Genomic DNA, 27,447 nt, shown 5'->3' with positions numbered 1-27,447 from the left:
CCAAGGACAGAAACCTTCCCAATACGTCTGAACTTTGCCGAATCGAGATATTGAGCTATCAGTCCAGCGGAATCAGGAGACACAAAAAAAAGCTTTTGAAAACGAGAAGCAGCTTAGGCGAAACTAGCGTTCTGCGGTAAATAAAGTAGACGAGGATGCTGTACAGAACATGGCGACAGTAGTTAAAAGTCAGGCAATACGGATATTTCTTCTGTATTACATACTAATAATGTTTCAAAAAGAAAAATATTTTGATTAAATTTTGAGCATAACACCCTTTAATTCTATTCTGGAAATTCGGTGCGTTCTGCTTGCCAACCAGAACCAAATAAACATGCCATTATTGCCGTAATATTGTCGCATAATTTTTGCCAAGAATATGTTGAATGCATATTTTTCTTACGGCAAAAAATACCTAATTAAAGTAGTAATGGAGAATGCGATTACATCTTTTGGCATTGTTATCTTACGAAAACTTGTAAGCATGTGCATGAAATTTTATAAACAATTCGAGAGAGTCGTACTAAAATCTGAAGTTTTTTTTATCAACTTGGATTACTCGCACTAATAGCTAGAAAATCTACACAATAAAAATAAATTAGACCTTACATAAAGCGGATGCATTATACATAATTAACTCTTTGAAGTGGAGCATATTTCATGGGACACTTTTTGTTCCACCATGCCTCAAAGAGTTAAATGGAAGAAGCCGTAAAATCATTAGACTGGCCATAAAATCAATGTGATCAATGTGATTCGACTACCCGAATGTTGAAGATGTTGAATATCTCAAAACCATTAAGGAAATGATTCGTCAGAATAATTATAAATTATTTTCGAGCGTCTTGGCAGAATTCATGGATAATTCACGAGAAATTTAATTTGGGACGAAAATTTACAGATTTTCAGAGTGTTTTGATTATTGGATAAGGTATATTTGAAGATGTATTTTGTATTTTAAAAATAGTGATTATTACGCTTTAATGCTCGCTAGATAACAGTTTCTTGCTGGCGGTACGTGCCGGGAAACGACAAAGTATCGGAGAAAGGATTTCAACAATGATTTTGAAGCTTTAGGTCAATACCTAAATTGTTACATGCAGCCAAATATGTCTACTTGATTCTGAGATACACGTACCGCCAACGAAAAAAAAGGGCTGCGAGAAAAACGCATTTAAAATTTCGGGCAGCGACACGCTTCGCTTGAGGTGACCCCAAAGTTCTTGCTGTAATTTTTCAACGGGATTCGATATCGAAAAATCCTTTTGGTATGACATTACTGATGAGTTAGCCTCCAGAAAAGCAAGCGATCGTTTGCTTACAATCGTGCGATCGCTTCCGTCAAACAGTAGAAAGATGAAGAAAGGTACGGAAGACGGATTTATGCAAAACTCAGCTTGTTTTAATGGAAACATGTATGAATATCAAAAATAGGCCGATAATTCTTCAAAGGCAGATAGATAAACCGATAGGCCGATAATTCAATCTTTAAAACTTAAGAGTATTAAAATACTCTACAAACAGATAATAAAGTAATTTTTACAACGGTCATTTACTTCGTTTAAATAACTATAGGACTTGTAGAACAATGCTTGAACTACGTTTTGAAATCAGTCTTATAAATTATATTTGCGGATTTTAGTATTGGATCACATGCGCTACCATTGGACAGAGAGGATTAGTACGTTACGGTTTGCATGAAATTAAGGCCAGTCTAAAGTTCGAGAAGTTTCAGTTTTCAAAATATATGCCTATTCTGATCGAGTTAGCCAAAACTCTAGTCGCTTTTTATGCGAAGCATAAGTTCCGTGTTTAATCCAGAATTCGCGTAGAACACGTAAAAATAGTTGTGTAAAAAATCGCGTAAAATGTGACTTTAGTTAGAATGGTTCAGTAATTCATACCTACCATTTAAAATGTAACACCAAAAGAAATATTTCGTACATACATAAAATTAATATTATATGAAATTATATATATATATATATCTTTATGAATAATCCGAAACGAAAGGGAACCAGAATTTCTAATAATCATCCAAAATGGGGGGAAATAAGTGATTAGTACCGGTTTCAATAAGTGTTTTGAACGCTCAATGACTAGTTTGCAGAAGCGTGGACATTGACTCCCGGGAAACGTTGCTCCTTTGATCTGATGGCAAAGTGGCATGACAATGAATTCGTTATATTAGAAATAAAATAATCACACATATGTTGTTAATACTAAATGAAGATGACATTATATGTATCAAGAGAAGTTTCGCGTTTCCTTTTTTTAACGTACTCGTTTGTTAGTCATTTTTGTCGGTTACAATATAGGATAGTCCGCTAATATACATTTCAGATAGCGCATTTTAATTCATAGGGTGAACTGCATTTTTTAGATATCAGTTGCTCAACGTAGAAGACTCAAAGTACAATTTGTAATGCTTGGGTTTTGCGCTACCTTTTAACGGATTCAATCTTTAAAACTTACGTTGTGAATTTTTAATAACAAGAATAAAGTGAGAGTTATGTTCATTGTGATTATTTTACAAAATGTGACCAGATGATATATTGTCAGTGTGAATATACATATAACAGATATACGCGTTATATACTATTGAAACTTACCACAGATGCCCCACGACCAGATTGTCCGGCAATGCCAGGTTGTGGACTAGCCGGTGTTCCAAAGTTTTGTGCAGCATTTAGGCTTGCGCTCAGTGAATGCCTACAAACAAATGTTAGTTAAATAATTATAGTATATTTCTCTGCAATTGACGTTTTCACTCCTTTTAGTTTGCTAAATCACATCACTGTTTTAAAGTACCGTGAAGTTACATCGACTAAGCCAACATTTCTATTGTTCGAATAAAATACATATGAGTGTAGCACTGGATGATGGACAGGAGTGTTAACCGATGTCCTGTCTGATACTTATGAGACGCGAATTTTTACTAAACAAGCCATCACGTTGGTTAAAGCTAATACATCAAAATTGACTACATTACAAGCGGGGGATCCAGCCGATCCAGCCGGGGTGAACCAGCCGAACCCTTTTTGACTCTTTTGCAATAGCATTAATATGAAATGCATCTGATAATGAAATTTGGATCTAAAAAAATCCACCCATATACATGCTTTCTTGATTTTTTATAAGCGCATTATTTTAACCTTTCTACTGCGCATCTTTCATTTCCCATAGAGTGATGATTCTGTTCACTCTTGTCCTATAATATTTACAAAAAACCGGAATACAAAATATGTTGTAAAAACAAACCACGTTAATTGAAAATCGTCACAAAACAGACCGTGTTGATTCAAAGTCGTCGAAAAACCGCTCAAATTCAAAAATCGCGGAAAAACCGCGTCAATTCGATGATGTAAACAAACCGCGTTAATTTAAAAATGGTCATAAAACCATGTTAACTCCAAAATTGTCATAAAACCCGGAATAATTCGAAAATCGTAAAAAAGTGTACAAAGAGGCTTGAGATGTAAGTATGAGACTAACCCAGATATTCGAAACTTTTCTTGTAAAGCCAGTACCACGAAAATGAAGATCACATTTTTTTTATAAATTTAATATAATGGTAACGGTACTACACAATCAACCATAATTTGACAATTTATATGCGAGATTTAAAGTGACTCGAAAACCTCGTGACAAATTTGAACTTATACCTGAAAACAAAAATCAAGCATAATGAAACAAGCCAATATAGTCCTTAAGTTGATAACCATTTCCTCCTATCAATGCTAATATGCAGAGATATAGCGCTCTACACGCTTAACAATGGTTTGTGGTAAAATTATTAAAACCGAAACTACACATAAATTTTACCATCATTCAGTAAATAATTTTCAATAATAAAATATCACAAACACTTACTTATCGGTACTCGTTTGTATCACTAGGAAATTGCTGGAAGGTATCGTTTCGATATCCTTTGTAAGGTTCATTATATCCATTTCGCACTCATCCTCCATCCAATTTGGTGATTCCAGCAATAATGAGATATCCATTTCCTGTACTTCTCTTGGTGTTGCCAGTGCTAGCAACCCTGAGTTAACCAAGTTCAAACAGAATGCTGAAATTTGCTCTTGGTCTTTATGGATAATTCTAACGGGTTCTGGAATGTTTTGCATGCAGTTTTGAACCCCACTAGCGCCAGCAACAGCGGCTGATTCATTCCCGATTGGTGTGCCAGAATCGTTTACTGAATTGCTCACCGATCCAACTGCCGTATCAATCGTATTGGATGTCGGTTTTTTCTTACCAAATACTGCACGAATGAAAATATCTTGAACGTTTTCGTTCCGGACAAGATAGTTCCATAAACGCCGAGCAGGTGCGGCGGAAGAAAGACATGGAGAAAACGGAGTGTTCGATTTCTCCAGTAACGAGCGATATTTCAAGATTGCGGGACCTTTTGCCTCGGATTCAACGAAACAACCTATGAATTGAATTGCAAGTTCATCAAATTTCAATTAAAAATTCCGTTATTAAATTTAATACCTGGAATGTAATCAACAGAAGCGGGTCCTCGATTTTCCAACTCTTCTTTTAACAATTCTTGCCATGATGATAGGGACCTTAGAACAGCATGAATCAAAGGGCTACATACTGGCAGTTCTGAAAATGATTCAGTTTATAAGACAAGACCAGCATTCTATGAAATTCATTTACCTTGCATTTCAATTCCTGCTATGTTGATGAATGTTTGCAACTGGTGCTGAGAAACCCGGATAAGTGCCAAGCGAAGAATGCACCACGAATAGGAGTTGGGATTGGAGTGCTCAGTATTTTCACGACGATGCTTTCGAGCAGCAGCAGAAGCCTGGTGCGCTTTCGGATCGTTATTCAACGGATCGTTGAACACGTCTTCGTCATCTTCATCATCATCCAAATCAGACACTGCCGAGTCCGCTGAATCATAATCGTCTTCGTCGGGATCTCCTGTATAGTTAATTTATATTTTACATTTTGTTTCAATCTAACCGTTTATGTTTTGTAACTAACAGAAACAAATAACACACTTACCCTTTGGTACTGGTTTAGTAAGGAAATAGGATACCATCGACATCTCAGGCGGAACGAACTGCTCGCGATAAGTTGGTTTATCCTCCTTCATGTTCGCTGGACCTTGTGGTCCAGCGAAATGTCCAAGTAACTTCATATTTAGTTTCACTCGCTGTTTTGTTAGTGAAGTAACCGCACCCCAGACGCTTCCATCAGCCATTGGACTATCAAGATTTTCCTGTTGAACCTGCGCTTGCACTACCTGTTGTGCCGCCTGTACATGTGACGTTGCTTTACGGAGAAGCTTTTTTACACCTCCGCCGTACAGCGTGGACCATGTGTAATCAGTAAAGTTTTGACCGGCAAGCCGAAATAGTATGTGACAGTCGCAGGTCGTTAGTGCGTATACAAACAGTGCCATATAGGTAGCAGCAAATGATTCGCACAGTAAAACATTCAATCGTGGCGTGTCGTCATCTTTTTCACGGGCTAGAAGCGCCCGAAGATTGGTTACACCTGGCCATTTTGAGGGAGGAGTACTTACAGCGAGTGGTTCGTCAGTCGAATACTTTCTACGCCTTTGATGCGCTGTAGCATTAGCCATCAAGTGGGTACTCTGACAACTAGCGTTAAGTTTTGCTATGGTTTCCATTCCTGGACTGTGGCACCCCTCCGTTACGGTTAATTGTTTAACGCTGAAGGTATCTGAATCACACAAAGACTGATAAATACAAGCAGATAAGGCCACACCTAAGTCCCTAAGCACAAAAATTTCATTCGGAAATCCCGTCCGCAGAGCGTGTGGTGGACTGCGCATATCAACTATGGTTTGCAGCATGTCATGCGTATGGGACTGCAAATAACGCAACGGATCAGCTATCACTGTTTTATTTCCGGCCACGCAGGCACTTAAAAGTGGAAGGGTTGTCGGGAACGGCAACGGACTGAGTAGTTGTTGTTGTGTTTTTTCTTGTTGCAGTTCTTGTAGCAGTAGAACAAGTTCCATACGGACTGATGCTAATCCTCCTCCACTTGCACCATGTAGCGAGCAATAGCTAAGTAAAGTTCTCAATAGTGTCTCATTGGCTTTAAGCCAACGTTTCCTTCTAGCAGCTCGCTGCACTTTAGCTTCAAAATCTTGCTTCTCCTGTATAAGAATCTCATGAAGGGTCGGTTTATCATGCGGAAACTTATTTGAAAGCACTGGTGTATCTTTATCTATTGCATCAACATTATTATTGTCCTCAATCGCAGTATTATCCGAATCTCCACTGCTATAATTGCAAAGCTGTTTCAGCGCTTCAACTTCGCGTTCTAACCAGACGTACAGCTGGTATCGCAATTGACCACCATCAACTTCAAATCCAGTAGCTAAAGTGGATAGCTCTTCCATCAAAATTTTTAAGCATGCAATAAACTTAAGTTGCTGTGCCATTATATCCAATGTGCCTTTCGAATCAACTTCGTCTTGTATTTCACTTTCACTTCTTTCCTGAACGGAATTTTTTATTTGAATACCTTCATCACTGTCCTCATCTTCATTGTCTTGTTTATCGTCATCATCCCACTCAATTTTAAACTCGTCTGGTCCATTTGAAAGTTGCGATGTTACTGGTGCACCCCAATCAAACCCGCCTGAACCTGCTGTACTCCAATCAACTGCAGTTGACGAAGCTGGAGCACCCCAATCAATTGAACTAGTTCGTTCCTTACCAGAATCATTCTGGCTACCTCTGCTCCAGTCTAGAATGCCAGTGGCAATTGAATTACACTGATCTTTAGCATCGTTAGGGCTTTGTAACTGACTAGTGGAATCCTGATCAATTACCTTTGACGGTAATTTGCTGAGAACATCCAAAGCCAATGCCGGACATCCCGCTTTGAAGTGTGCATGGGCCGTAGTGAAATATAACTGACGTTCTAATGGAGTTATAGAATCCTCTAGCTGGATCTGTTTGTCCGTTGCTAGACTAGGTTTAGTAACCGATGCAGCTTCTGCTCCATAACTGAAACCAGCTAAAACTACTTGTGTACGTTTTTTATCCTGAGCTGAAGAAGCAATGTGCTGACGAATAAGCAACGGATGAGTCCTTAGATAAACATAAAAATTGAACACGTTTGGGTTGGTAGAGTGAGACCCTTCTCCATGAAAAGTCGAATTGTCTTCATCAAACTGAGGATGCATACTACCGATATTACTGTTCAGCAAAGTACTTAGGCTGCCGGAATAATCCTTTAGAATCCAAAGAGACATTGAGCGCAGAAAAGGATCGGGGTGCGCACGGCTGAGATCTTGATTATCGCCATTTTTGTCACAGCCCAAGACTTCCTCGTATAGCAGCCTTTTGAAACTTGGAGGGGTTGGATCATGTTCTCCTTCGTACAATCGAGTTATGACTAACGCTAATTGAAGATCTTGAAGTTTTGTAAGGCAAACCTCCAGAGCATCATTCAACGAGCTAGCTAGCAGAAAGAAAGCGACAGCGTGTTCGAAACGCTGCTTTCCTAACAGCGCAAAAGCATTCTTTAGAGCTGCTTTTCTCCATCGGTCTTCGGAGAAATTATTCGCAAAAAATTGAGTCATTTTCTCATCCTTTTGGGATCTAAATAAACCCCAAACAACTGACTTCTTTTTCATGGCCATATAATATAATGCTGCATCCAGTGGATCTTGATTTGCTTGGAATGAAGCCTTTGCCAACCGCTCAATACACTGCCTCAACAAGCTATTGTTTCTCAGCCACCAACCAACACCAAGTTCTTTAAGCACATGCCATTTTGGTTGACCTTTAGCGTAAGACGGAATCAAATTTAACAGTTCCTCTTCGCTCTCTGAATGGAAAGCCCATACAATATTTGCTGTACCGACTCCTTGTCTTTGAAACGATTGCCTCTGAATGATTGGTAAACAACGGAGCAAGTAATTATAATGTTTCATTGCAAGCAAAAATCTCAACCCGCAATCGTCCAAAGAGTCAGCAGAAACGTTTTCAGTACTTGGAACACCAGTTAAATTTTCCTTGGCGATTGCTGTTTTGGCTGCATCAATAGCAAATCGTTCAGCAAAATCGGTGTTGCAGGTAGAAACGGTATCAGCTAAAGCCAGCAAATGCATCTGATCCAGCGATGAAAGACCTGGAAGATGAGTATGGGTCAAAAGACGTGACAGTAACTGGCCCTGCCTGGGACCAAAATGCGACAGATAGTGTTTTTCAGGCAAAGATGACCGTCGATCAGTGTGTCGGCTTATATCTGGTTCTTCTTCCAACAATTCGTCTAAAGATTCATCGACGACATTGCTCTCGAAGAGCTCATTATAGTCCTGCAATTAAAATTTACTTTAAAAATGATTTGAAGCCCAATTACAACAATCATTCATTACCTTTACTTCTTCGCTCTGCTGAGCAGTTATTCCGACCGTCTCTTTATCAGCAGCCAGTAATGTCCATAGCGGTAACGGCGGAATCGAAGTTATTTCGGCATAATCCAAAGTCAGTTCCTCTGGAATCTAAATGCAATATACTATGTAAAATCAGTGCAGTCTACATATCTACATTAACCTATGCAATTAACTGTATACAAAACAAAACAACGTATTTACAAAAATTAAAAAAAAGCGAATTAGCTTATTATTCTATGCCCTCTGTCTAAAGGAGAATAACTCTCTCCCGATTTGTATACCTATGAAGGGTGTTATGATCAAAATTTAGACGCCTTAAGCCTGACGCATTTCTTTTAGGCGAGCATCTAAAAAACTATGCCTCTACTTTGATTTTGACATTTTAGTTAATAAAATAGCTTTCAAGCCAAATTTTGTTCGCGCACTGCGAAAATCCGGACACCTAGCACGACAGGTTAGCGAAATTGTTAAAAGAAGCCAGCTTATTGAGCAGGAGTTATATATCACAGCCGGAGGGGGGAAGGTGGCAGACGTTTTCAAGCATATGAAAGTATCTTAATCAATTTACACACATTTTTATTTGACCAAATTTTGATCGTAACGCCCTTTATAAAGCTACAGTTGTATTTTTCATCTGCAATAGTGAAATTCAAAGTTTCTTTTCCCAGAGCGCAAATAGAAAGGGATTCAAAGGGAGATGCTAAAACATATATTCACCGTACATCAAAAATAAAACATTTATGACGATACAATATTCCCGAGATCTCATTTTCCAGGCAAAAATCACTACACATCATAATGGACAATAAATTAAAAAAAATTAACCGTAAATTCATTTATATGTATATTATTTACTATAAATCATGAAAAGAGATTTGTTATTTTTATTCGAAGGAGATCAGACCAGTTTTCTCCAAGGAACTATGTATATGCTGCCGGTGGAAGTAAAACTGTCCCATGTTACATTTTGTTATTTTCGATATTTTGTTGTCTTCGAAAAATTTATTCTTATTTTTAACGGGAAATTAGCAGTCATTAACTTTTCCTCGGAGAGCCCAATTTCAGAAGCAGTTTTTTAGCCCAAAAACGGGGTTTTGTTTACAGAAATGCGTTCACTGCATTATTCTTGCCAATCTGAACACAGCGAATATATGTTCATGAACAATATTTTTGTTTCAAACAAAATAACTGCTTTTGAAATTTGCAAAATTAATGACGACTAATTTCACCTTAAAATACGAAATGAAAACATGGCATACTAGAAAAACTCGAAAAAATTTGAAAACAATTTGTCCCGCTGAAAAAATACACGCATATTTGTTTTACTGCATATATCATTTTTTATAAAATAGTTTCAATCTGTATACAAAATTGGTTGATAAATGGTTGGATAATGCGTAAAACAGACCCCATAGTGGTCCTTAGCCTCGTATCCAGCAACTCCTATTCCTACCTGCACGTGGTACCAGCCGGAATATGAGCAACTTTAGAAGAGATCGGGTAACCAACCCTGGTGGTAGCTAAGGCCGTATACCAACAGAAAAGGAGGCACAGGCATCACGAGACTCGGCAGCGTAAGCCCTAGTACGGGTACTTATCTAAAAACAGAACACTAAAAAGTCAAGAAAATTCTACTCGGACCAATAACCATTCGGTATGGACAAACGCAACGAACTAACGACATGGAATGGAGACTTGATACCTGGAATGGCAGATCGCTAAATTTCGTGGTGGCGACAGGGTTCAGCTTCCCGAGGCTTGGTGATCAGAAGCACCTGACCAACGGACCTCGAACCAAATCGACCATATTCTCATCGAGGGCGGTTTTTCTCGAACATCACCAACATATGCTTCCTACGGAGTGCGGATATCGACTCGGGCCATTACCTAGTAGCAGTACAATGGCGCTCAAAACTATCGACGGTTTATACCTTGCTACAAATCCACCCTCCTCGGTTTAACATTCGGCAATTAAACAACCCGCCAGTTGCCTACGTGGGCGTGCTGGATGAAGCTTTGTCGTCCTCTATGTAGCCAGATGCTTCAACTTTCGAAAACGGATGGAGTATTATACGCTCGGCCGTCAACAAAGCCGCAACCGTGGTGCTAGGAATGGAAACCTCGAGTGCACGAAATGATTGGTTTGACGGGGAATGCCAACAAGCGATAGAGAGGAAAAGAGCTTGGAAATACTATCTAGGCATATACACGAGAGAGAAGTATCGACGAGCGCGGAATGAGTTGACCACGATCGTGAGGATAAAAAAGCGTCAGAATGAGGACAGAGATCGTGAGGAGCTGGAACAACTATTCCGAGCTAATGACACGCGCAAGTTTTACAAGAAGATGAACCAAACTCGTAAGGGCTACACACCTAAATCTGACATTTGAGGGACCCTGTAATCACAAACGAGTGCAAGGTGATCGACAGGTGGAAGCAGTGCATGATGAGCATATCAACGGCGATATAACAGAAGGAGACACAACGGAAGTTAACCTTGGAATGCCTACAAACGATAACATTGTGCCGGTTCCGATCTTGAAGAGATCCGGCGAGAAATCCGTTAGCTGAAGAACAATAGAGCCGCTGGAAATGACCAACTCCCGGCGAAATTAAAAAAATGACTAAGCACCGCTAGCAACAATACTTCATTGGGTAATTTCGAAAATTTGGGGGGAGAAGAAACTACTGGAGTGGATTGAAGGTGTGCTCTGTCCCATCTACAAAAAGGGCGACAGGCTCGATTGCTGTAATTAACGCGGCATCACGTTGGTCAACGCCACCTACAAGATGTTCTCCCAGATTTTGTTGCGTCGTCTATCCCCAATAGCAAGAGAATTCGTAGAACAGTATCAGGCGGGCTTTATGGAGGCCCGTGCTGCTACGGAGCAAATTGTTACTTTCCGACATGTCCTCCAGAAATGTTGAGAGTGCAACATGCCCACGCATCATATTCTCATGGATTTCAGAGCAGCATTCGATACAGTTGCGCGAACAGCTATGGCAGCTAATGCACGAGTACGGTTTTACGGACAAATTGACGTGGCTGATCAAAGCCACCCTAGAGCGAGTGATGTGCTACGTGCGCGTTTCTAGGGCACTCTCGAGTCCTTTCGAATCACGGAGAGGGCTGCGGCAAGGGGATGGACTGTCCTGTATTTTATTCAATATCGCTATTGAAGGTGTGATCCGTCGACCGGGCTCCAGGGAAAACAATGTTTGCCTCCTACGGACAGTGACTATCGACCGACGGCGAAGAACTGGAAGTGGTTGACGAGTTCGTATATTTGGGATCTCTGGTCACCACCGACAATAATATGAGTAAGGAGATTTAACACCGCATTCAAGCTGTAAATCCTAGGAGCGTACGCTACCGCACAAAGCTGACGATGTACAAAACGCTAATCAGACCGGTAGTCCTCTACGGACTTGAGACAGTAACTTTGCTTACGAAAGACGGTTGCGGACTATTTTTGGCGGAGTGCAAACGGAAAGCGGAGAGTGGCGGAGGCGTATGAATCACGAGCTACGAGGCACTGCTTGTAGAGATTCCCAACGTACACCTGGCGAAAGTCACTATGCACGACTATGCAGTGAAACCGGGACACCGGGATGACTATGTAATGAAATCCGTTTTCTTCAAGAATCCCACCGGTACCAGGAATAAAGGGACCAGGTGCTAGAAGGCTCGACTAGGTTGAAACCGACTTACGTGCGTCGAGACGCGCAATGAATTAACGACGAGTAGCCCAGGGACGAGTACAATGGAGAGGAATTCTTGATATGGCGAGAGCCACCCCGGCTCTCGACTGACAGGAATGAATGAATGAATGTACACAAAATCGATGCAAGTTTTTCAACATTTTCTCAAAGAGGGACAAATAATGACATTAAAACTAAATAATTTCAAAAATCAATATTTCAACTTTGAGTGCGATTGTCTCTTTTTCGTGTTTTCTAGCATGGGACAGATATGCTTCATGAGTATTTAGTGATCTTTCTAAAAATGACCCATAAATTACATTTTTATATAGGGGCGAACCAGGCGAATCAAAATACAAAAGAGTTGTTACATTTTTATAAGTTTTGTCAAGTTGAGTTATATTTTGAAATAAGTAGCGGAAAATAATCTGTTTTGAATATTAGTTCAGATCAGTTTTTAATAGTGATAATAGCTGTAAACGTGTAAACGTAAAGAGATACCAAGCTGTCTGGAAAATGATTATCGGGAGTTAATATGTAAGAATTTAGTACTATTACAACATACATATCTTTTATACTATGTCAAACGCATTTAACGTGATCTATTGTTAATTACTATTCTATGACAAAATAAACAAAATATTATACGATTGTATACTATTCCTCAGAAACACATTGTCCAGAATGTACCATCTTCTAGAAGGTACCATTCCCCAAAGACCGCTTCCCAGAATGTACCATTCCCTGTAACAAGAACCATTGACTGAAGTTTTTGGAGCGTCTTAGTAGAATACGAAATCTAAAAATAAAAAATAAGAAAACTTATCCAATTTAATTCTACTATGTGTATTTTATTCACGACAGATACGTATTTCGCCTACGACTTGCAGGCTTCCTCAGTGTCTGTTTTCGAACAGACAGTCTGTGAACAGTCTGTGTTCGAAAACAGACACTGAGGAAACCTGCAAGTCGTAGGCGAAATACGTATCTGTCGTGAATAAAATACACATAGTAGAATTAAATTGGATAAGTTTTCTTATTTTTTATTTTTAGGTTAAACAAGAACCATTCCCAGAAATAAATTATATTAGGGTAACTAACCTATTTTGGACCTCATCAGCAGCTGTACATAATTTGGACACTTCCATTTGATTTTGCCATAAGTGTCCAAATTATGTAAAGCTGCTGATGGGGTCCAAAATACATTGGTTACCCTATTACCTCTGGTAAAAAAAGGAAACTCACATTCATATACTGCCCGTAAATGAAAAATAATAGGCCATGTTTTTCTAAATTGAGATAATAATATCACATGACTGTGTTCCAAGCTGAAATTCAAGCAAATTTGAAGTGTTCTACAGTATGCTTACGCAGGAACTATAGACATGCAAATATATGCATCATGTTCAAGCAGCTCTAAATACTTTAAAGTTCCCAGCCACCCTACATATTAAGAAAGCTGTAAATACCTGCTAACATTAGAAAATCGGGTGTATCGATCATACCTTCTAACATAGATGAAGCAGTGCTCCTCGTGTAATATTTTTATAAAAGCCTTACGGCTCCTCTAAGCTACCACAAACGAGCCAAATCAAATAAATGAGATTATAAAAAATACTTTAAAGTTGGCGACACGCCTGGAAATGTATTCAATCACTTCACAAACTGTCTTGTGGTAATCAAGTCAACTTAGTCCAAGGTCACTGTGGAATTGATGGAAATGAAAGAGTTAATGCGCTTGCAAGACTCGGATCATCTCATCAATTTGTAGGACCTGAGCCCTACCGTGACTTATCTGCTTCTGCGTTAAAACTAGTGTTGAAAGCATAGGAATGTACGAAAGTGGAATCAAATTGAAATAACTTTCATTGCTAGGTAATCGAAACGATTTATCTTCCCAAACATTTCTATGCCTCGCAAAATTCTGGAGCTTTTAAAGAAAAATTTAAGCAGACATTGTGCGAGCCGCTATCATCTGACTTCAAGATGATGTAAGGTATGTCGCTTCTATGGCATAGAAGAAAAAAAGACATTTGGTCAACTCCCAGCACAGTAGTGCATTTCATCAAATCAAAATAGTTTCTCGGGAATAGTACGTTCTCGGTAGTGGAAAGTGGAAGTAGGTTGGAATAATATCTTTTGAGTTTCTGGAGAATGATTTTCGATGAAACGGTGTAAAACATTACTGTACAAATGATGATGCTCGTGTTCATTAGTTCTTTGAATACAACCATAAAGCCAACCATACATATACATAAGATTGCTAGAAAGATGATTGCCATAATGTAGGATTGCCGCAATAGACGTAACCAATAATATCTGATAGCTAAAATGAATGTTATTCTTGGACAGAATATGACACGTTGTACCGAAAAACACAGCTAAAATTTAAGTAGGTACGGGAGGGTATTTTCAGCAGGTTTCTAAATTCAGCCTATTTGCCTTTTCTTTCGCCAATAAATATACTTTGCCAACATACAATTTTAATATGTTATTACTATTCTTATTCTCTCAAGACTATAAATAATCTACTATTTTTTATTCAAAGAACGTCAAAACCACCTGCTCTTCCACTAGAACTAGGTCATAGGTCGAAAAACAGATGCCATCGCTTATTAGGCTGAAAATACTTTCCCGTTATTCTTGGAAACACTTCGTTACCATAATAAATTTTGAAAAGGAATCACCAAAACAAAAGGAAGAAGAATAAGAAGCCACGAGTCACGTGACGTCCTATCCTAGAATATTTTATCCCTAACGTATTTCGACAAACGTGTGAAAAGGACCAGTCACCCAAATGCAAACAAACCGAGTAAGAGTTATTTTTTGCGGGGGAACCACGGGAAACGAGCTCTCACCCGGTGAAATTGGTAATTTTGGCCGCTACTTCTTATGTACGGTTGTTTAAAAATTACCTTCAGAACAAATAGTTTATGACAGGGCGAATCATATCACATACAACGATATATTTTAACAGTAGTTGGGATTGGGAGCTTGCTGTTTACATTGCATTGGGAGCAATAAAAACAACAAATTCCAAACATTCGTTTAGTATTCGTATCGCTTTATTATTTTCTCTGACCATTGCAAACTGCTTCATCTCGCTAAATTAACAGTGACAGTAGCAGTTGATACGACATGGCTGTTTAATTTGCATACTCCCTTTCAGATCTAACATAAGGAAGCTTAAAAGTTTTGGAATATTTTATGAGGTGATCAACAATCGAACAATGACACTCATGGGTAGTAGAATAGTACTTATAAATGAGAGGCTATCGTCTATTATTGCAATTGTCCATGGCAATCTTCCATGTAAAAACGTATTTATAGTGGTAAGTGGTATCATCGATTTAAGGAAATTATATAAGCCATGAAGCAAAAAGTTACATAGTGGAAAAAGAATAGATTACAATTTAAAAAGAAAAATGAATGTAGATTGAAATAGGCAAAAATAAGATTAATCCGCACCTGTGTCGTCGATCCTCTCGGTTCAAGAGGACTAACAGTGCCTGCCGGACAGCTAACAGAAAGTGTGCGAGATCTAGACCAACCACGCTGTAAACACGTAACCAAAAAAGAGTAGATAGTACACGAAGTGATGAAGTGATAATGATAAATTATGATTTTTTCATATACGGAGTTATAATCTCATCGAATCATTGCAACATAAAACGTGTGCAAATTTCTGTGGATGGAAATGATCAGTTGTTTTCCTGATGGCATGTTGAATTTATTAGAAGCATCGAATTTTATTTGTAATACAGAATTGATTGATATCAAACATAATCATATGATAATGCATTGAAAAAATAAAACTATCAAAAATCGCTTTTATCTGCTTGCGATGAGCAAGGCTTCAATATAAAAAGAAAATAAGAGGATATAGAATAAAACTATGAACTCATTGCATATTCGTAATGAAAAGGGTTAAAATGCGCGATATGAATGAGCTGCCAAATCGATTAGAACAGAATGGTAACTTGAATAAGATAAAGTCCAACATGTGCACAACAGGAAAAAAACAGGAAAAAGGTGATGTATATTAAACCACACACGTTTGGCTATGTGTAAGTCTCTAGAGCAAACTCACTGCTACTATATTATCAGATGAGATATGTAGGATCATAATATACCTGTCTGTTGAGACTCTCTTCATCGCAGCCACCACCACGCACGCTGTACGAACCACTGATGCAACGCACCAGATGTGCCAAAATCGCCTTTACCCAGCGTATCTTACCCGAGTTGAGCAATTCCATCAATTGTTTCGGATGGTATTGTGGCAAAACAGGGCACGCGATACGAGATGCCTCGAAAAGTCCATAGTCGGTCATATAATCGTGAATTGGTTGTTGTTGGTCGTTCGCACCGCTGACTATTTGACCGGTACTGTGTGATCCTGATTTTCTCTTTTTGCCATCGTTTGACAACATTTGCAGATTGATGGAACTAACTCGTGATAGAACCGGCATCGATGAGACATTTGCCAGACGCCTTTGGGTATTTTCATGAGCAAGCGAGCGCAGATCTTCATCCTTCAGATAACGATTGTCATAAAGATCCTCTATGTCCATGTGATTGATTGCGTTTAATTGTGGTTTCCACTGCGAGTATACATGCATTTCTGAATCCATACCGGCTACAAAAATACCATCGCGAACCCAGGAAATCTGCATAGGCAACGGAGGCAAACTGTCCGCTGTGCGTAGCTCGATCTGGCGTAGCTTCATCCATCTTATTTCGTCATTGAAATGCGGTTGCGCTAATGAACTCGCTTTGCGTAACAAAGGACGATTTGTTGATTGTGATTCTTTCATTGCTTTCATGTTAGATTGAGCTAAATCACTAGAAACGGGAGTAAAAAGCATAATTTTGCTGCCAACTGCGACCGTCAAAATGTGTGATCCATCCTCCTGAGAGACCCAGTCGAGCTGAACTAAATGTTTTTGAGTTAACGGACAAGTATTACCATGTTCTGTAATACTTTTTCTTAACGATTGAAGAGTGCTGAAGCTCGGAACTGCAAGAAGACTAGAACCAGATTTGGCATGGCCCTCAGGAGTAACATCGCCATTACGTGTAGAACGATTATCGTCATGAGATAATGTCTGTAACATTTGATTTAGCCTCTGTTTTTTCTGTAGTGTTCTGTTGTCATACAAGTAGCTTAAATCCAGGTGCGGATCTACTTGTATTCTAGGTAAATGAATATTCTTCAGATGTATTGTATCTTCAAGAACCCATTCACTACCGCCAGTACTTTCGCACTCATAAATGGCTACGCACAGATTCACATAGCGCGTCTCAGGATCACTGCTTTTCGTTGGTCTGGTAAAAGATTTTCCATATTTATAAGCACACGCTATTCTCCCTGAGTAAGCAGCGCTGATGTGCAGTAATTGTCCATTTACATCGATATTTGACTCTTGATCTTTCCGTATCATTTCCCATTCGCACCACTCGTAGTTCAGACGGTTTTTCTCATTTTCTCTTTTTTCTTTCAAAACTTTGCACTTCCAAAAACGAACGGTAGAATCTGAACAAGCGGTCACAATTATGTATGGGGCAAAACAAGCTGGGTAAATCGATGATGAGCTGAGATGACCTGCCGCTGGAGCAGCATGAATAACATCGACGCCGTCCGGCAGAGGCAACTCCTGGGTACAAACTTTCGTTGTTGAAATATTCACATGTGGGCTATGATCAACCGGTATTTTTATATCGTCCGGCATTTGTATACCTGCCATCGAAGCTCTGTGGATTAATTCTGGATCGTCCAAATCTTGCACAATATTACTATCCGGAACATACATCATGCTGCTACTCATCTCATCAGGAACAGCAGGTTGGGAAGCAATGACAATTCGCCACATGTGGACCGTAGTTCCGTTTTGTGTGCGCTCCAGTACAACCAAATAAAATGGCTCTTCAAACTGTGCATTTCTCTGTAGATCAACCATAGCACCCATCTGTCCATCCATTAAACCAGAATGTTTATTATCATGCCCAACAATGATTGGTTCCTCTGACCGTTCACCGGTAATCAGTTGCTCTTGAAAAACATGCAACAGTTGGGTGTTTTGCCAGTCGTGAGATGCATCGTCAATCGCATCCAGCTGAATTATGCATCCTGGGCGAGCTGTTGATTGTTGCGACACGATCTTTATTTTATCATGCAAGGCCGAATGATCTGGGGCTTGATCCAGTGATGATTCCGTCGAAAGGGACACCATTGAATCCAATCGTCGAAAACGTCGTTCTGAAGTAGATATCTCTGCCAGCAAAGTTCTGGCATCAATAACTGCTTGATATACACGAAGACTTTCACCATCACTAGCAACGAAACAGGCAGATGGAGAGTTGCTCAAATTTCCCAATGTTGTACTGGGTAGCAATGTAGGTATCCAAGCTACGTTGCTGAAGGCTGAAATTTCTGGAGAGTTGATTCGCGCTAATTCACTCACACCTCCAGATTGGGACAGTGGACCAACTGCATCGACACGCCAAAGAATTAACTCCGAGCAGAAGCCAGACGGTGTGCAGACATCTTTTGGGCGATGCAACTTTTGATCCGAACCGTTTACGGTGCGTTTACCGGGATATCCAATGGGTGTATTGGGGATGTCTGGTATATTGTGATGTGATGTTGTCAGTAGCAACGGCAATACTGGATGGCATGTTATGTCGTTCACACGAAACCGATGACCGGAAGCGCGCGAAGCGTGCCCAATACTTAGAACTTGCGAAAATTTACTTTTATCGGCAAATGTCAGCTGCCACAGATTCAATGTACCATTTGAATGCTTTGTAACCATAGATATCGTTGGAGACGGTGGAGCGGTGAGAATGTCAGTTTGCTCACCTACATGTTCATTTCCTATAGATTCAGTACCGATTTTATTAGCTGCATTATGCTGTGTTTCATTGGCATCTGCTTCATTGTCTTCTTCATTTATCTCATTTTCTTCTTGAACACTTGGAAGGGAAGTCACAATGTCACTACCAACATCTGGCGGATTACTTGCTGTGCTATTAGTCGGTTTAGGTCCACGTACAATCATATCGCGAAAACCAAGGTTTCCACTAGTGTTATAAAGAGCAACGGTAGTCGACATGGACATTGCATCGCCCAACGGAAACGCTGATGGAATCCTGGTAGAAAACGACACTTGTGCTTGTCGAAATGAGCCGGGATGGTATTCATCTAACCATTCAACAACCCATATCAGATAACTTCCATCGATCGGATGAATAGAATAGAGTAAATCTGGATTATGATGCCAGTCTCGCAAAAGACAGTCGATTTTCATATCCAGTGAATCGGTAACGTGAATGTTACTATCGTTAACAAGCGAGTTGATTGACGTTGTGTTTGATAACGAATGTTGATTGGGAAGTCCTGCATGCGAAGCTCCACCTACAGAATGTGAGCGATTAGCTGAGTAAGGTGGATGCTCATCGCTATTGCTTTCTTCTTGCGATAATGTGGTTTTTATTTTCGCCCGTCGTTTATTTTCATCAATAACTTGTTCATCTTCATGTAATCCCTCTGAATGGCCTTCGCTGTTTGGTCCAGATATTAAATCTTCTTTTTCAATCACTTTCCTCGTCATTTCTTGTAAAATTGCTTCTGCCTGCAGTGAGAAATGCATCTCCTTGTTGTTAAGCCAGTGTAAAATAAAGTTGGGCTGCGTGGAAGGATCGTTAGTTTGCATTGACGGCACCAACGGAATATCGGTTTCTGCATTTATAGACGCAGCTAGGTGAAAATGTAATCCTGGCGTCATACCAGTTCCATGATACCCATAGGAATGGAAGTCGTGTACACTATATGTTGACGGCAACGTTGGTATTGGAGCATTTCCAAAGCCGGCACTTGCACCCGGCCCACCGAATCCTGCTCCCATTCCATTGAAACCAGTAGTACCGTTGTGCTTAGCATGACGTCTTATATGAAAGCATGTTTTCATGTGCTTTAATCGCTGCATAAAACGATGTTTGTGTCTGTGGGTTCTAAACTTTGGATTCTGCGAGGCTAACGGATCGAATTGATTCATATTGACAAGCCCATCATCCGGCAAAACAGTTTCTACCCATACTCGGCATATGTTGTCCAAGCAGGAAGTTACCAACATATTCGATACGGATCCCTTTGGCATATATTTACTTGTTTTCCGCCAGGAAAGATGTGTTACGGCTCGAGGATGGGCAACATAGACAAAACCATAGCTGGCTTCCGGAATTCCATTAAAACTTTGTGACTGGTTTTGGTCGAAACTTTTGTTCGGGAACAAAACTGTAAAGATGCATTACGTTAGTTCACCGCTGCACTATTATTGTCATTGTTGTTACATCATTTGGAAGGCATATTATCAAATTGATTATTTTATGCCCGGCAAATGAGTCTAATCTGAACTTTAATTATACTTACTGTGCTTATTCTCGTACCACACCTTCACCAAGCGATCGCTTTTTCCGGATGTAGCAAAAAGCGTTCCGTCAGGGCTGAATGCCATATGATGGACAGGTGATGCAGTGTGACATTTCCAAACACAGTCCCATGATGCGTCAGAATCCTCGTCATTTGTTGGAGTTTTGGGGTCACGATCCCCACCGATTTCGAACTTGACAGCTTAAAAATAAGACATTGATAGAAAAGTGGATTAATTATATATTTATGCAGATTAAAACGTACTAGCAGGTTCATCGTCATCTTGGTTTGATAGACGCTCATGCCACAATTGTAGAACTGTTCCGCCAGTTAGTAAGCGTGTTCCCTCTAGGTTCCAAGACAATGAACTGATATTTGAAGTAGCCTGTAAGCTACCGGTTTGAACCCACCTGAAAAATAAACCAATGCTTAAAGAATCCATACAATTAGGAAATCTATAGTTAAAAATACTTGTACTCCAGTCCATGCGTAGAAGATCGGTCATTATGGATCAATGGTGTGGGCTCGAAAATACATACTTTATCCTCGTATGCTGCAGCTATCTTGCCCGTATCAGTACTGCAGTCAAGTGCGGAAATTCTAATGTAATTATGAACAGCTCCTGGTATGATCTGAACGCGTTCGAAATTACTAGCCAATATAACGATGTTGCATCCCGCAGCATAAGCCTGTTTGAATTATTTGAAATAATCCGTTATAAACTTGTATAGATAATGAAAAATGTTGGGACAAGTTTGAGCAGGTAGGTACTTGTTTCTCCATTAGATGCAATTTTTGAATGTTTGGAAGTCTGTGGAAAGCAGCAGAGAACAAGTTTGGTTTTGCTCCTAGCGAAATATACCTATATATTGTCTTTCGTAAAAAGATTCGTAAGAATTCTATCTTTCAAATGCTTTAAAAAAATTTAAAATTGGCTAATCCGATCAAAAGCTATGACCAAAAAACAAAACGTGTTTCACAACCGGGAGCATTCCCTAACTTTTCCCTATAGGACTTTCTCAAGTAACTTTCCTCCTAGAGAGGAGTGGTTGTCAGGCTACATAGTCGGTGTTAAGTCAGACCAGATCAAGTCGCAAAATGAGTTATTGATAGCAGGCAGACGATCAAGAACTTCTTAAACTACATTTTACTTTAATCAGATTACATAAATGTTACAAAAAGCCAGATATATGAAATGATTCCGAACGGTTAATAACTTTAAACAACACAGAGTAGCAAACTTTGACTTTGTTTTTCTCGAAATTAGATTTCTGTTACTCAAACTGTTTTGTTACTCAGTTTGAGCTTCAGAAAGAACTGATAGAGAAGATATTCGGTTCTGAGAGCCAAGCCGCTCTGAAGTCACTTTATGGGACTAATACTAAATCCAAAATAGTCATCAATAGTCAATAGTAAGATGCTATGGAGAGGTATAGGAAAAATGTATTTTTTATCAAAATTAAGTAGAAGTCATGAAAATCAAGTATAACAGAGTAACCACAAATAAAATATGATTAGTGATTGTTTTTCAGGTAGGTAAACATAGATAAGTGAGAAATTTTGATTTTACTACCACTAAAAAAGCGCCAACTCTTGAAAAGCTACGGTTCGTGTGGAGTCCTATTGCTGTTTTAATATCACCTAAGGCGACATCCATTAAGTCACGCACATTTCGACCAAAATCAACCCCCCTCCCCCTATGTCACATTTTGTCACACCTTTATGACCAGGGGATCATCACGTCACATTACGTCAATCCCCCCCTCTTCACAACAAAAGAGTTAAAAATACATTCTAACCTTTTGCCTTTCTACTATCTATACCTATAAAGAAGGATTTCTGTCTGTCTGTCCGTATGTTCCTTATAGAATCGAAAACTACTGAACCAATCGGCATGAAAATATGCATGTAGAGGTTTTTTGGGGCCAGAAAAGGTTTTAGTGATGGTTAGAAACCCCTCCCCCCACTAAGAGGGGGGGCTCCCATACAAATGAAACACAAATTTCTGCATAACTCGACAACTAATCAAGCAAATAGAACCAAATTTGGCAAGTGGGTGTTTTCGGTGACAAGAATTTATTCTATGGTAAATTGAGACCCCTCCCCTCTTTATAAGGGGAATTATAACTCCTCTCCTCTTTAAAAGGGGGGGGCTTCCATACAAATTTCCTCATAACTCGAGAATTAATCAAGCAAATGGAACCAAATTTGGCATGTGAAGGTTTTCGAGGGCAAGAATATTTTCTATAGTAAATTAGGACCACTCCCCACTTTAAGAGGGGGGGCTCCTGTACCAAAGAAACACAATTTTCCTCATAACTCGAGAAGTAATTAAACAAATGGAACCAAATTTGGCATGTGGGTGTTTTTGGAGACAAAAATTTTTTCTATGATGAATTGGAACCCCTCCCCGTTTTAGGAGGGGGGGACCCTATACACATGAAATACAAATTTCCTCATAACTGAAGAACTAATCAAGCAAATGGAACAAAATTTGGCATGTGAAAGTTTTCGAGGGCAAGAATATTTTCTATGGTAAATAAGGACCCCTCCCCACTTTAAGAGGGGGGGGGGCTCCTATACAAACGAAATACAAATTTCCTCATAACTTGAGAACTAATCAAGCAAATGGAACAAAATTTGGCACGTGGGTGTTTTTGGAGACAAATTTTTTTTCTATGGTGAATTGGGACCCCTCCCCACTTTAGGAAGGGGGGCTCCTATACAAATGAAATGCAAATTTCCTCATAACTCGAGAATTAATCAAGCAAATGGAACCAAATTTGGCATGTGAAAGTTTTCTAGGGCATGAATATTTTCTGTGGTGAATTAGAACCCCTCCCCACTTTAAGAGGGGGGGCTCCTATACAAACGAAATACAAATTTCCTCATAACTCGAGAACTAATCAAGCAAATGGAACCAAATCTGACACGTGGGTGTTTTTGGAGACAAATTTTTTTTCTATGATGAACTGGGACCCCTCCTCACTTTAGGAGGGGGGCTCCTATACAAACGAAATACAAATTTCCTCATAACTGGAGAACTAATCAAGCAAATGGAACCAAATTTATCATGTGGGTGTTTTTGTAGGCAAGAATATTTTCTATGGTATATTTTCTAAGGATTTCCCCACTTTAAGAGGGGGGGGGGGGCTCCTATACAAATGAAAAACAAATTTCCTCATAACTCGAGAACTAATCAATCAAATGGAACCAAATTTGGCATGTGGGAGTTTTAGATGGCAGAAATTTTTTCTGTGGTGAATTACGACCCCTTCCCCTTTTAAGAGGGGAGCTCCCATACAAATGAAATTCAAATTTCCTTATAACTTGAGAACTAATCAAGCAAATGGAACCAAATTTGGCATGTGGGAGATTTTGGAGTCTTGAATTTATTTTACGATAGTTAGAGACCTCTCACCCCTGTGGTAGGGGGATATGGACTCTCATACAAATAAAACAGAAATTTTTGCGAAACTCAAAAACTAATCGAACTCGAGAAATTCGACACTCTTCCATAAAACATTAGTCAATACAAGACCACAAAAACTATCTATAGTAACACTAGATCATTCAGGACGAGACGGTCGCGAGTGTTGCCGGTGACCCACCGTCGGAAGCGCCGCCCACTAGGGGGGCTTGCAAAACTCGAGATTGTGACAAAGATCATCCGAGATTCATGATTTATGTACGACACAGGTTAATTTGTGGCAATACGAAGTTTGTCGGGTCAGCTAGTATAAATATATAGTACTAGCTGACCCGACAAACTTCGTATTGCCACAAATTAACCTGTGTCGTACATAAATCATGAATCTCGGATGATCTTTGTCACAATCTCGAGTTTTGCAAGCCCCCCTAGTGGGCGGCGCTTCCGACGGTGGGTCACCGGCAACACTCGCGACCGTCTCGTCCTGAATGATCTAGTGTTACTATAGATAGTTTTTGTGGTCTTGTATTGACTAATGTTTTATGGAAGAGTGTCGAATTTCTCGAGTTCGATTAGTTTTTGAGTTTCGCAAAAATTTCTGTTTTATTTGTATGAGAGTCCATATCCCCCTACCACAGGGGTGAGAGGTCTCTAACTATCGTAAAATAAATTCAAGACTCCAAAATCTCCCACATGCCAAATTTGGTTCCATTTGCTTGATTAGTTCTCAAGTTATAAGGAAATTTGAATTTCATTTGTATGGGAGCTCCCCTCTTAAAAGGGGAAGGGGTCGTAATTCACCACAGAAAAAATTTCTGCCATCTAAAACTCCCACATGCCAAATTTGGTTCCATTTGATTGATTAGTTCTCGAGTTATGAGGAAATTTGTTTTTCATTTGTATAGGAGCCCCCCCCCCCCTCTTAAAGTGGGGAAATCCTTAGAAAATATACCATAGAAAATATTCTTGCCTACAAAAACACCCACATGATAAATTTGGTTCCATTTGCTTGATTAGTTCTCCAGTTATGAGGAAATTTGTATTTCGTTTGTATAGGAGCCCCCCTCCTAAAGTGAGGAGGGGTCCCAGTTCATCATAGAAAAAAATTTTGTCTCCAAAAACACCCACGTGTCAGATTTGGTTCCATTTGCTTGATTAGTTCTCGAGTTATGAGGAAATTTGTATTTCGTTTGTATAGGAGCCCCCCCTCTTAAAGTGGGGAGGGGTTCTAATTCACCACAGAAAATATTCATGCCCTAGAAAACTTTCACATGCCAAATTTGGTTCCATTTGCTTGATTAATTCTCGAGTTATGAGGAAATTTGCATTTCATTTGTATAGGAGCCCCCCTTCCTAAAGTGGGGAGGGGTCCCAATTCATCATAGAAAAAAAATTTGTCTCCAAAAACACCCACGTGCCAAATTTTGTTCCATTTGCTTGATTAGTTCTCAAGTTATGAGGAAATTTGTATTTCGTTTGTATAGGAGCCCCCCCCCCTCTTAAAGTGGGGAGGGGTCCTTATTTACCATAGAAAATATTCTTGCCCTCGAAAACTTTCACATGCCAAATTTTGTTCCATTTGCTTGATTAGTTCTTCAGTTATGAGGAAATTTGTATTTCATGTGTATAGGGTCCCCCCCTCCTAAAACGGGGAGGGGTTCCAATTCATCATAGAAAAAATTTTTGTCTCCAAAAACACCCACATGCCAAATTTGGTTCCATTTGTTTAATTACTTCTCGAGTTATGAGGAAAATTGTGTTTCTTTGGTACAGGAGCCCCCCCTCTTAAAGTGGGGAGTGGTCCTAATTTACTATAGAAAATATTCTTGCCCTCGAAAACCTTCACATGCCAAATTTGGTTCCATTTGCTTGATTAATTCTCGAGTTATGAGGAAATTTGTATGGAAGCCCCCCCCTTTTAAAGAGGAGAGGAGTTATAATTCCCCTTATAAAGAAGGGAGGGGTCTCAATTTACCATAGAATAAATTCTTGTCACCGAAAACACCCACTTGCCAAATTTGGTTCTATTTGCTTGATTAGTTGTCGAGTTATGCAGAAATTTGTGTTTCATTTGTATGGGAGTTCCCCCTCTTAGTGGGGGGAGGGGTTTCTAACCATCACTAAAACCTTTTCTGGCCCCAAAAAACCTCTACATGCATATTTTCATGCCGATTGGTTCAGTAGTTTTCGATTCTATAAGGAACATACGGACAGACAGACAGACAGAAATCCTTCTTTATAGGTATAGATAAAGGTATAGAAATCACTCGGAAAACCGGAAATGGAAAGAAGGTCCTGCGGGCCGAATGTCATAGACCATTCGACTCAGTTTCGAAAACTGAGCATTTTCGTTTATGTGTGTGCGTGTGCGTGTGTGCGCGTGTGTGTGTGTGTGCTTGTGTGTGTGTAACCCATTATGACCCGGGTATACCTAAATTTGGACCAAACGAAGTGAATCTGTGTAATCCATTATATTATAGCTCGAACGTGACGGGAACTTCAAAATCGTCATTTGGAACGGTTTCAAGGCCAAAATATCGCAGGTTTTATATTTCATGCGCTCAGTTTTAAACAAACAAATTACAATGTTGTTTACATATTTTTAGCGACTTTTGTGATAGACTTTTCATATAAATACCATTTTATATTTCAGGTAATGTTTCGTCGCAAAATGTAGACTTTTTCATGCGTTTTGGAGACAAAGTTTTTTTCGCCATTTTTTCAACTTTTTTTCCGCCATTTAACACAACTTTGCACTGTTGAAAATACAGATGAAATAACAAAAACTGAGATTATCTCTCTCTCTCTCTCACACACACACACACACACACACACACACACACACACACACACGCACACACACACACACACGCACACACACACACACACACACACGCACACACACACACACACACACTGTCTCTCTCTCTCACACACACACATCAGATTGATGTCTTATTTCTCTTGTACTGATATGCTATATGGTATGTGTGAAGTATGTATGTATGTATGTATGTATGTATGTATGTATGTATGTATGTATGTATGTATGTATGTATGTATGTATGTATGTATGTATGTATGCATGGATGTCTTTGTGTATGTGTTTACAATTCGCATTTTGAAATTTGCATTGAAATACAAGAAAAGTGAGAAACATAACCCTTAAAGGGTTATTTTCTTCACTTACTATTACTCGCAATTTAACTAGAAATAAATTTTATGCATCAATATTTGCTTCTTCCAATCAATAGATGCTAGAGCTTAGAAATTTCACATGAAACATAGGAAGAAAAGGTTGCTAGTTTTTTTTTTTTTTGTATGCCAGAAGGGCATTGGGTTAAAAGGCCACTGCGACAGTCTTAGGTTGCTAGTTATTTTATGCGATTTGTTTTCTTAGTAACACTTCAAAAGACAGAAGTCTAATGTCATGTATCATGTTTTAATAAATAAATATGAGACCGCTCATGCCATCGAAA

At 39.4% G+C, this 27,447-nt stretch overlaps 1 protein-coding gene across 2 annotated transcripts in view; it reads right to left on the bottom strand.

The window, feature by feature from the left end:
* LOC128738211 (dmX-like protein 2) overlaps positions 1-27,447 on the bottom strand; it is a 58,605-nt gene that overhangs the window by 19,616 nt on the left and 11,542 nt on the right. Inside the window, exons 2-12 of one of the 2 annotated variants that reach the window (XM_053833176.1) lie at positions 21,010-21,227; positions 20,803-20,948; positions 20,539-20,739; positions 16,241-20,403; positions 15,576-15,662; positions 8,387-8,512; positions 5,026-8,326; positions 4,672-4,941; positions 4,501-4,617; positions 3,874-4,438; positions 2,613-2,712 (exon numbers count right to left, since the gene is read on the bottom strand). In XM_053833176.1, coding sequence (XP_053689151.1) covers positions 2,613-2,712; positions 3,874-4,438; positions 4,501-4,617; positions 4,672-4,941; positions 5,026-8,326; positions 8,387-8,512; positions 15,576-15,662; positions 16,241-20,403; positions 20,539-20,739; positions 20,803-20,948; positions 21,010-21,227 — 9,294 coding nt within the window. The remainder of the gene's footprint in view (positions 1-2,612; positions 2,713-3,873; positions 4,439-4,500; positions 4,618-4,671; positions 4,942-5,025; positions 8,327-8,386; positions 8,513-15,575; positions 15,663-16,240; positions 20,404-20,538; positions 20,740-20,802; positions 20,949-21,009; positions 21,228-27,447) is intronic. The other variant, XM_053833177.1, reaches the window with a different exon arrangement.

Source organism: Sabethes cyaneus, chromosome 2, assembly GCF_943734655.1.
Source record: "Sabethes cyaneus chromosome 2, idSabCyanKW18_F2, whole genome shotgun sequence".
NCBI lineage: Eukaryota > Metazoa > Arthropoda > Insecta > Diptera > Culicidae > Sabethes > Sabethes cyaneus.
The sequence above is the reverse complement of the archived record's forward strand: the minus strand, read 5'-3'. Positions and strand labels throughout refer to the sequence as shown.